This window comes from Pongo pygmaeus, chromosome 2, assembly GCF_028885625.2.
Source record: "Pongo pygmaeus isolate AG05252 chromosome 2, NHGRI_mPonPyg2-v2.0_pri, whole genome shotgun sequence".
Lineage (NCBI taxonomy): Eukaryota > Metazoa > Chordata > Mammalia > Primates > Hominidae > Pongo > Pongo pygmaeus.
The window spans coordinates 45551030-45563280 of NC_085930.1; the positions used below are offsets into that span (position 1 = coordinate 45551030).

Below are 12251 nucleotides of genomic sequence, written 5' to 3' on the forward strand. Positions count from 1 at the left end.
AAGTTAAGCTAGACTTTGAACCTGAAGGCTTATTGCAAATGGCTGCTTTTTTTGTGATGTCTCATCAAATATAAATTGACATCCAGCTCTTTCAATTTTCATTCTTTAGGAAAAACCCCATAAAATATATAATTAAACAGGAATGAACACAAGCCCTTTATAGAGAAATTTGAAAGTAAACACTTGAGAAGCCCCAGAAACTTTCTCCCACCAAATTCTCAAGATGTGGGCTAGGCCACTTCTCTCCTAGACTAAAGCCACAATGAAGCACTTTCACAATGAAGTCCTTGCCCCAGTGCTGCAGGCACATCTGCCTGGGCTCTCAGTTGTTAATGATGCCTTCACATTAAAGAAGGCGCTGGAGGGAGAATACAACATACCAAAAAAGTGTCAAGCTTTTCCCAGTACATTGTAAACTCAAAATGTTACAATGATGCTTTTTTTTTCTACTGTGTCTTATGCTTTTCAGTCTTCAGTTCCTACCTGACATGATTTATCCTCTGGAAGAAGACAAATCCTGTGGTGACCAGAATGAGCACAAAAAGAGAGTTTCACATAAAGAATGATCAGTAAGGACAATGCTGGAGATCCTGAGGTTCTGAGACCTTTAAATACAGACAGGGGTAAAAAATCATTTCAGGTATTCTTCTAATTACAAATCAGAGTCAATCATTTTAAAGAACATTTTAAAATATTCTTAAGAGTTCACAGACTGTCATAATCATAAAACCTTCTAAATTACAACTCAAATGTTACTAATATATCATTCTTTCATGACAGAGTTTAGGAACCATGTTTGTGTTTTGTACATCATAGGTTTCTGACAAATATTTCCTGAACAAATAAATGCACACTACGCATTGCTAATACTTTCCAATTTTATAAGAAAAGCAATATGTCAAGCTTTCCCCAGTATATTCCAACTTCCTATGCAAATATTAGCATTTGAAAGAACATTACTCTTAACATTGGGGGTTTGATCTGATAACACTAACCACACAGTGAAGTGATTTTCTTACTAAGTTGATGTAACCTCTTTAGCAAGGTGTTTTATGTCCTCCTACTTTCATTTTTATTTACCTGTGAAATGGCCCTAGGAATTATTGAAAGGATAAATCAAACTAATTAGGAACATCATTCTTTTTTTATTTTTATTTTTTGAGACGGAGTCCTGCATTGTCTCTCAGGCTGTAGTGCAGTGGCGCGATCTTGGCTCACTGCAACCTCCGCCTCCTGGGTTCAAGTGATTCTCCTACCTCAGCCTCCGGAGTAGCTAGGATTACAGGCATGCACCACCATGCCTGGCTAATTTTTGTATTTTTAGGAGACATGGGGTTTCGTCATGTTGGCCAGGCTGGTCTCAAACTCCTGACCTCAGGTGATCCGCCCGCCTCAGCCTCCCAAAGTGCTGGGATTACCGGCGTGAGCCACCATGTCCAGCCAGAAGCATAATTCTGAAGTCTTTTACCCTTTGAAATTGACCACCTAGGCAGGGTGTGGTGGCTCACACTTGTAATCCCAGCACTTTGGGAGGCCAAGGTGGGTGGACCACCTAAGGTCAGGAATACGAGACCAGCCTGACCAACATGGTGAAACCACGTCTCTACTAAAATACAAAAATTAGCCAGGCGTGGTGGCATGGGCCTATAATCTCAGCTACTCGGGAGGCTGAGGCAGGAGAATCTCTTGAACCCAGGAGACAGAGGTTGCAGTGAGCCGAGATCGCACCACTGCACTCCAACCTGGGTGACAGAGTGAGACTCTGTCTCAAACAAAAAAAAAAAAAAAAAGAAAAGTAAAAAAGAAAAAAAGAAATTGGCCACCTAAAGAATGTGTGAACTCTAAATACAAGTCTGACTCCTGGCTCCAAGAGGTCATTCTATCCCATTAAATAACCTGCTCAAACACTAAACTAGAAAAATGTCAGACAATCCTAGGCATTGTGAGGAAATAAGAAAATGATATGGTTACGGTTCTCAAAATATCTCATAATCCAACTGGAGAAGTCAGACTCATACAAATGAAAAGACAACTTATATGAAAGAAAAATAAAAGCTCAAGACCCCAATTCACTATGCCAAATGGGAAAAATCAAGCTGAAAGCTGAGTCATGCAAGCAACTGCCTTTCCTTTTATTCCTAAGCAGATAGCTACAGATAAAACGTAAATTTCTCCACAGGTAGCTACTCTGTGTTCACCTTATCATAATTGACTAATCCCCTACTTGCTCCTTTTCTCTTGCAACTTGTGAATTACCACACCCTTCCTCTTTCCCCTCCAGCGCACTTTTACCCTTTAAAAATTGAAGCCCTCAAAGTCATCTTTGGAGAAAGGCACAGATGACGGACTGTTTCTCAGATTCTGTGGTGTTTTTTTGTTTTGTTTTGTTTTGATCTGTGCAAATTGTCCTAAACCTTGGCAAAATGAACTTCTAAATTAATTGAGACCTGTCTCCGATACTTTTTAGTTAAATGTACAAGAAAGAAAACAGTGCTGGATGAACATTACACATTTCATCAACTCTAACACGGAGGTCAGGGAGAAGCAGGACTTGAACTGGACATTGCTAGTCTGCAGGATTGAATAGGTTAAAAGAAAGACTTTTCAAGATAAAGAAATAATTTGAGAAAAGTTTTAAAGATGAATTCACCTAAGTCATATTTGGAGCATAGAATGGAATATGTAGAGATGAATCTACAGTGATTTGAACCTAATTCTGCAATGACTTGTATGTGTTAGCAACTGTGCCAGACTTTAGGAATACAAAAATAAAAGAAGTGGTTCCAACTCTCAAGGACCTTACACTGTGCTGAGAGTCACAGAAGTCAGTGGTTGTAATATGATAAGAAATATGTGTGTATTTGGTCTTTGTCCCCCAGTTCCCGGCACACTTCCAAGGATTTTTTCTAAACTTCTTGGAAGTTCCACAGTGATCCATCTTTTGTATGCTAATGAGATGAGTGGTGGCTGGAAGCCCAAAGACAGCTTCAGGATGGGGCTGGTAATTAGAAAGACCAAGACATGGTTAGAGGGTTGAAACTTTCAGCCCCATACCACCACTCTCCCCTTCCACTGACCTCCTGGGAGGGGAGAGGGGCTAGAGATTAATCTAATAACCAATGCCCAATAATTTAATCAATCATACCTATGTAATAGAGCCTCCACAAAAACTCTGCATGACAGAGTCTGGAGAGCTTCTGGGTTGGGAGATTTTCTGAGCTGGTGAACACACCAAGGGGCTGGGAGGTTGGCACTCCCAGAGACATCACGGAAGCTCCTTCCTCCATACCTTGCCCTATGCATCTCTTTTTTTTTTTTTTTTTTTTGTCTGTTCCTGAGTTGGACAGTTTATAATAAACTAGTAATAGTAAATAAAGTGCATTCCTGAGTGTGTAATTTAAAAATCTAAGCTGTTGGAACTTTAAAATAGGTTGAGCCTTAACGGAATGTGATTATGGGACCTGAGTTATGTAAACAAGCAGCTATGACCTAGGCAGCCAAAATTTTTGTTTCCCTGATTGTACATTAGCCTTTTTCCTTGCCTACATTGTTTTGTAAACTGCTGTAAATGATTAAAGGGTGCCAGGGAAGACCTCTTTCCTCTAAACTGTTGATCTTCATTATTCATTAACTTCCTTCTTTCTTCTCTCGTACAATGACTATCACATTGCCTAGCATGAAATGTTAACTGTACTCTTAAAATTGGAAAGGAAATGAAAATAAACTGTAGAGAAAAGAAAACAAACTAACTTTAATTAATTAAATCATTATAACTCATAAACCAGCTTTGTATGTAAAAAAGGTATAATCCTACTGAATTTGTTTTCTGCCTATATAAGCAAGACCTTAAGTTTGAAGTTTGAAGCACTGACCCCATTCCTTTGGAGTCTCTGTTACCCGAATGGCTGTTCTCAGACTTTTGCTTAAATAAACTCTTTTAAACGGGATTCCGATCCTTTTGATTATTTCAGGTTGACATGAGTTCTGTGAGCCATTCTAGCAAATTATTAAACCTGACAAGGGAATCATGGGAATTCTCTGAATTTATAGCCACTTGATTAGAAGTTCAGGTGGCAATCTGGGACTTGTGACTGGTGTCTGAAGTGAGGGAGGTCTTATGAGACTAAGCCTTTAACCTGTGGGGTCTGTGCTAACTCCAGGTAGTTAGTGTCTGAATTGAATTGTAGGACACCTAGGTGGTGTCCAGAGAGTTGGAGAATTAGTTGGTGTGGGGAAAAAAACTCACACAAATTTGGTGTCAGAAGCATTGTGAATGAAAACAGTGCCAAGTGTCAATTACAGGGCTGTGGAGGTGCTATGACAGAGGCATGCGTGAAGCATTCTGTGAGCACAGAGGAGGAATAGCTAATCGAACTTCAAGGCAAGAGAAAATCATCCCAGAGGATCAATGTCAAACTAAGTCTTAAAACTTCAACAGGAACTGATCAAATGCAATGGAAGAAGAGAGTACAGGGAAAGAAGTACCTTACGGAGAGGTAGAAATTGCATGTAAAAGGGAACAGAGGAATACAAGCACTTAACACTTTTGAAGAGCCCAAAGAGGCCCACATGCATGGGGTACAGGATGGAGAATAGTGAAGCACAAGGCTAAAGAGAGAAGCAGGTTGTGATTTGTCAAAGTGTTTAGCTCGATACGAAGTAAAGAGAAGCCACTGGGTTTACGTAAGTAGAAGAGTGGCATTTTAGAAAGTTCTCTCCAGAAACAGTAGAGGGGATAAATTGGAGGAAGTTAAGCTGGGGCCAGGAAGAATGTTACAAGGACATTGCAATAATCCTGATGTGAGATACTATTTGACCAACTAAGACAGTGGGGAGAAAGAAAAAGACTCAGATGTAAGAAAAAAAATTAAGGTAAAATCAACAAAACATCATGACTGGCATTGAATATGGGGAATAAGAAAGAGAAATGTTGTAGAATATTCTAAAGTTTCTAGCTTGAGTCATTTATCAAGAAATAAAATATAGATGTAGGGCTCATGAAGGAGTAGAGCAGAATGGTTTCAAAAATATGTAAGTAGAGGTGCCCGTGATGCATGCAGGTGAAGCTGTCCACTTGGAAGTTGGTTTTGGTCACTGTGTAGCCAAGGAGAGAAATCTGAGCAGAACTATAGACTCAAGAGTCAAGAATTACACAGTAGTCGAAGCCATGGGTATGGATGAGATTACTCAAGTACAAAGGTAGAATAAGAAGATGGAGAAAGATGGAATACATAGAAATGTGTCCATTCGTGAGATGAATAGAAGAAATAAATCTATTTGAGAAAACGAAAAAGTTGACTGAAAGTTAAGAAAAGAACCAAGTGAGAATAGGAGGAAAACACATCAGAAAGGAGCATTGTGTCAGAAGCATTGTGAATGAAAACAGTGCCGAGCAGTCAATTACAGGGCTGTGGAGCTGCTCTGACAGAGGCACCCATGAAGCATTCTGTGAGCACAAAGGAGGAATAGCTAACCAAAATTCAAGGCAAGAGAAAATCATCCCAGAGGATCAATGTCAAACTGAGTCTTAAAACTTCAACAGGAATTGATCAAACGCAATGGAAGAAGAAAGTATAGGGAAAGAAGTGCCTTATGGAGAGGTAGAAACTGCATGTAAGGCCGGGTACGGTGGCTCACGCCTGCAATTCCAGCACTTTGGGAGGCCGAGGCGGGCGGATCACGAGATTAGGAGATCGAGACCATCCTGGCTAACACGGTGAAACCTCGTCTCTACTAAAAAATATTAAAAAATTAGCTGGGCTGGTGGCGGGTGCCTGTAGTCCCAGCTACTCGGGAGGCTGAGGCAGGAGAATGGCGTGAACCCGGGAGGCAGAGCTTGCAGTGAGCCGAGATTGCGCCACTGCACTCCAGCCTGGGCGACAGAGCGAGACTCCGTCTCAAAAAACAAAGAAAAAAAAAAAAAAGAAATTGCATGTAAAAGGGAACAAATGAATACAAGCACTTAACACTTTTGAAGAGCCCAAAGAGGCCCACATGCATGGGGTACAGGATCATAAAATATATTATTAAAAAGCTAATAAAATATTTTAAATTAGTAAATACTATATAAAATTATATATTATTAGATATTTAAAATTAATAATTATAATAAATATGACAAAGAAGCTAATTAAGTGAACAAAGAATGAAACATTTATATTTTATTTGGCACTTGGGAGATCCTTTTTGTCAGCATTTTCTGCACAGGGAGACACAAATGAGTTAAGGAATAGATGTGAGGTGATATAGAAGAGACAATAAGTGTAGGCTCCTCTTTTAAAAAAATTCTTGGATATGAGTAGAAGCCAAGATTTAAATGTTTGAGGAAGTCATAACACCAAGTTTTTGGATACGGAAGAAAAATAGGCGTGTTTTATGAGCAGCTTTAGGAAAATAATTTAAGGAACAAAAAAACTAAACAAAAGAGAGAGGAGAATGAAGCAAAGCTCCTAAGGAGATAAAGGGGAAAAAGGTTTAGAATTTGGGTTGAATGTTGGTACTACAGAAGGGAAGATCAGGTAATACTGAAGATAAATGGACAGACCTATAGATAAGACATATGAAGTAAGAGGCTAGACTTTATAGGAGATTGATCATGGAAAACACAGCTAACGAATACATGGTTTCCTTTTGGGGGTGATAAGTATGTTCTAAAATTGATCGTAGCAATGGTCACACAAGCATTAAATTGCATGTTTTAAATGGGTGAAATGTATGGTATATAAATTAGATGTCAATAAAGCTGATGCAAAAAAGAAAAGAACAAACATGAAAGATATTATGAGGAATAATTAATATGATTATATTTAATATTAGTTGTAATAATTATCACAATAGCTAATTTTTATTAATACGATATATATAATAGCCAACATTATTAATATAAGGAAATCTAGTGGCTAACATTTGTTGAGTGTCAATTATGTAGTAGGTGTATTAATACAATTAAATGTACAGCATGTTTTCATATATATGTAATTTTATTTAATTAACCCAATAATCCTATTAGATGGATCCTATTATCCTCATTTAACAGATAAAGAAACCATGAGACAGAGATATTAAATACTGTTCAAGTTCATATAGCTGGTGAACAAAAAGATGTTATGTGAAAGGCTTTGCTCCTAAACACCAGATTATCCTGCCCAAAACAATATAAAGATGTGGACCTTATCTTTTCATCTTTGCATCACCAGCTTCAAACTTATAAACAGCATTCAATAAACATTTGGAGAATTAATTAATATATTGCTTTCGGATGATGAGACGGGAAGAATTACTTGTCTCTTACTCAAGGTAACAAAGTAATAACTACTACAAGAAATAAAATCAGGAAGAAAATAACTGTCATTCTGGGCTATCTACTGAACAAGGATTAAAACCCTTGATATTTCATATCAAGAATTAATCTCAAAGTAAGACCTATAGATCACTAAGTTAACAAAATCTATCTTTATGGCTGTTCCACTAAAAGATAGATTCTACCGTTGTAATGCATTTCTCAATTTTAGAGAATATTTTCAAGCTAGGAGCTCAAATTTTCTTACCTGCTGTTTGGTTATTCGTTATTTTCTACGGAAGAAAAAGTTGAGCATCAAGTTTACTCCTCTACAAGAAACAGGCGCTTACCTGTATTCAACTTTATGGACAGACTCTTGTTGTCAGTCAAATGGGAGACATGGCAGGTCACGGTAGACTTGTGGCCCTCCCAGTGGCATGTATTCTTAACAGTCACAGTGCCATTGCTCCAGTATTCTTGCTTAGTGGCAAGAATAGATCCCTCTGGGATCCAGGAGATCTGGGCAGCTGGCTTCCTTGCAACTGCCTTGCATACTGCAGTTCTATTCCTACTTTGAAACAGGGTCACTTCAGGTGTAACTGCAGAGAGGAAAGGGGGAAAAATGCTTCAGTTTTCACATAAAGCATATGGAATTCAGAGAGACATTTGTTTCTGTCACAAATCTGGTGATGTGAAATACCTCAAAATATGATGCTCCTTACCTAACACTTGGAGGTGATATCCACGATGGAAATTCCCATCAGGTGTTACCACTATGCATCTGTAATACCCGTCATGAGTGATGGCCACTGGACGAATCTGAAGGTCCGAATTCTGATCAGGTCTAGAGACCCAGGTTATTCTCTCATCAGTACAGTTGGTTTCTTTGGTCTCGTTTGTTTCTTTCTTGTAGGCTTTTGTGCAGGAAGGCTGGCCTCTCAGGATTATTTCCTATGTTATTATGATCAAATTTCTTAATGTGATAGGAGGGCAACAAAGCACAGCATTTGTATCCATCAGTACAGGCTGTGAAATGTTACCTGGACACACGCACAAAGGATAACGATATAGAAAACCTTGATAAGGAACTTCATGTGTTATGTTTATCCACAGTATATTAAATGAAGTTGTATTAGAACATAAATTTGCTGATCTTATTCCAGAAATATTAGACTTAGGTAAGAAAATAACATTCAAAAAATATAAATAATATGTTTAACCTAATCTAAAGATTAACAAACTTTCTCCAGTATTATGTATTATTAGAAAAACAATATACATAACATTGTATTCTGAAATACAATAAAGTATTCTGATTTTAATTCAGGAGTTTTAATATCTAGAAACAGAAAAGAAAACAGAATTATAATTTAAACAACAAAGGCAATGTTCTAAATCTAATCTTTAGGTGGTAGAGACTACCGTATTTATCATACAATTCATGTGCCTTGGAAAAGAAAATGGAATAACTAGTGATGTGATTGTCCCCTCCTTCGTTTTGGCGAGCACAAGAAAAATCAGTAACATCAAAGTTAAATACCTGTCTCTAAGGTTGTTATTTCAGACAAACATAAATGTGGAAAGTTTATGGTTCTTTCATTAAAGGTAACTAATATGGCATTCAAGTGGAGCTAGCTGGACATGTTTTATTTAGATAATTACATGTTTTATTTAGAGAATTACAGAGTCAGTGAGATCCATAGATCTTTAAAAAATCTATAATTTTGCCAGTTGAGCCATCCCATGTAAGTAAAAAAAAAAAAAATTCCTAGTGATAAGATGTTTAGAAATATTTATTTCTAGTTTAAAAATTAGTGTGGCATATAATTTTTAAAAAGCTTTATTTTCCTTTGGACATTTATCATGAAAAAGTTTTATTGCAAATTTGTGACATTGTCAAACACAGCCTTTGGATATTTTCCTTCTTTCTTGTTTAGTCACACATACAACCCCAGAGAGTTCAGTGGTAAACTTTCCTCATAGATTTTATTTCTGTATATTCAATCCAATTATCAGGTGTAAATGTAAAAGTCAACTCCTTTCTGTCCATCTTTTAAAGTAAAAATTAAGCCTTGCATCCTACAAGCATCTTCCAACATAGATTCTCACGCATCTCATAAGCCAACACAATGTTTCCACAACTGATCAGGGTTTAGCAAGAGGTACGTATTCTGCTGAAGTATCTGTCACTACTCACCTGTAACAAAGGTGAGTGTCAGAGATCTCATCACTATAGCATAAGCAGAATCAGTTGCAGAGGGGCAAACCTTTATGTGGATGAAGTTTGTTTTTGCTACACCCTACAATTAATATCTCTCCTCTCCTGTTTTGGTGTCACCTGTCTCTTATGTGGTACTTTAACCCTTATATTTCACAGTCAAATAATGATCACATAACCAGATGCAGAAAGAAGTAGGACTTTAATGCAGACCTGAAAGGTCATTAAATCCATGCTCTTTCCAGCACTCCACCTTAGCATATGTTCAGAGGTAAGAAAGAACATGGCTTGTTTGGAGAACTAGAGACTGGGACATTCAGGGTCCCTCGTACCACAGCACTCAGATCAACAAGTTCTTCAAGTAGTCACAAGGCTGGCCTCCAGCCAGGCCATCAGCTAATGATTCTACCGAAGTTCAACTTTCCATCCCTCAGTGCTGGCCACTACTAAGGAAGCATATTACCTTCTGCAAAAATTGTTGAATAGTTCTGTGTCATCTGCTTTCCATCCATACATGAACTACTTGAAGCTAGAAAATATTTAGAGAAGAATAAGCGAAATCAATTTTATGTACTCAGAATGGAAACAAGTGTTTCCCCACAGTCTTACTCAACATGAAGACAATTAGTTAACCATAACTAAAATTATTTTAAAAATTGTAAAACAGAAATTAGAATTTATGCCATCATTAGAGGAAAAAACATGTTAACATCTTGAAAATTATACTTATAAGCAATTAATAATGATTTCTCATTCATGAGACGCTTTGTTTAGTCAACTAGTTTGTATGAGGTAACCATGCCTCCCCCCTATTCCTCCTTCCCCAACCAAGGAGATGGGTCCATGTAGGCATCTCACATGAGCTGGTCCAATTATACTCCTTTCTCCAAATGTTGGAGACAGCATCATTAAATGAAATTTCTCTGCACATTTTTTTTTTCCTTTTTAACCTCACTCCTCTAAAAGAGTGAAAGAAATGAACACAAAACTGGAATAATTACTAACCAGGAAGTAGCTCTATAGACACTCTTGTTGCTACTCAAATGTGCCTATCATGAGGTCATGGTAGGCACATTGTGGCCCTCCCAGTGACATGAACTCCCAACAGTCACTGTGCCATTGCCCCAATATTCTTGCTCGGTGACACAATCCCCCTGTGGGGTCCAGGAGATCTGTGCAGCTGGCTTTGCTGCAACTGTCTTGCACACCACAGTTCTATGCCTGCTTAGAAACAGGGTCATTTCAGGGGGAACTGCAGAGAGGTAAGGAAAAAGTGCTTCAATCTTAAAGAATATGAAATTTAGAGAGACACTTATTTCAGTCCAAATCTGATGATGTGCGATACTACAATATATGATGTTCCTTACCTAACACTTGGTATGGTTAGGATTAGGTACTTCGGTGATGGCCTAGGGGAATGACTGTTGCAGTAATTCTCAAAGCGTGGTTTTCATATGGCTGGGGATAATCAAGACCCTTTCAGTGGACATCATCCTGGGTGATATCCATGATGGAAATTCCCATCAGGTGTTACCATTATTCACCTGTAATACCCATAATGAGTGAGGACAACGGGATCAACCTGAAGGGAAAGATTCTAGTCAGGACTGGAGTCCTATGTTATACTCTTGTCATTGCAGTTTTTTTGTTTGTTTGTTTGTTTTTTTGCATTGTCTCATTTCTCTCTCTCCTGTAGGCTTTGATGCAGGAAGAATTGTTTCTGATGAGTATTTCCCATGCTGTTACCATCACACTTGTCAATAGGATGGGATAGCAACAGAGCATAGCCTTTGTATCCATCAGTAAAGACAGTGAAGTGCTAACTGGACACAATAAGAAAATGAAAATGATAAAAATTTCTACATGCCAATTTCTTCCATTGGGTCTCATTTAAAGTCCCATAAAACCCTTCTTTTTCTTAATGAGTATTTTACCCACCCTGGATATAAAAAAGTGGTTGGAGAGGAGACAGGAGAGATATTTTTGTGTTCATTTCTTTCACTCTCTTAGAGGAGTTAGGTTAAAAAGGAAAAAAAAATGTGCAGAGAAATTTCATTTAAAGATGCTGTCTCCAGCATTTGGAGAAAGGAGTGTAATTGGACCAGCTCATGTGAGATGCCCACATGGACCTATCTCCTTGGTTGGGGAAGGAGGAATAGGGGGAGGCATGGTTACCTCATACAAACTAGTTGACTAGACAAACCATCTCATGAATGAGAAATCATTATTAGTTGCTTATAAGTACAATTTTTAAGATGTTAACATGCTTTTTCCTCTAATGATGGCATAACTTTTAATTTCTGTTTTACAATGATTTTTGTATAATTTTAGTTATGGTTAACTAATTGTCTTCAGCTTGCAACTCAGACATTCGATATAAATGCATTTCCTCAGGATAATCACCATGATTTGCTATGCAACAAAAATGTGTTAAATGTATTTCCAATTCCATCATGTAAAATACTTAAAAGATACTGCATATAAGCCTTCAGATTTAATACATTAATAATTTTTACTGAATCATCAAAGACATTCTTAGGCAATGTGTATGTGTGTGCGTGAGTGAGTGAAGAATGCAATGACTATTGGTACAGCTGGGTGCCTCTTATAGGTTGAATTGTATATCTGAAAATTTGCATGTTGAAGTCCTAACCCTCAGAGATGTGATCTTATTTGAAAATAAAATCATTACAAGCATAACTAGCTAAGATAAAGTCATACTTGAGTGGTGTGAGCCCCTAATGCAGTACAATT

General features: G+C 37.7%; 1 protein-coding gene across 1 annotated transcript; it reads right to left on the reverse strand.

The window, feature by feature from the left end:
- Nucleotides 1-479: 479 nt before the first annotated feature.
- CD200R1L (CD200 receptor 1 like) lies at nucleotides 480-10009 on the reverse strand. The gene is given in 5 exon segments (XM_054480830.1): nucleotides 480-549; nucleotides 551-605; nucleotides 7630-7878; nucleotides 8002-8319; nucleotides 9961-10009. Coding segments are annotated over 5 exon segments (741 nt in total).
- Nucleotides 10010-12251: the final 2242 nt, after the last annotated feature.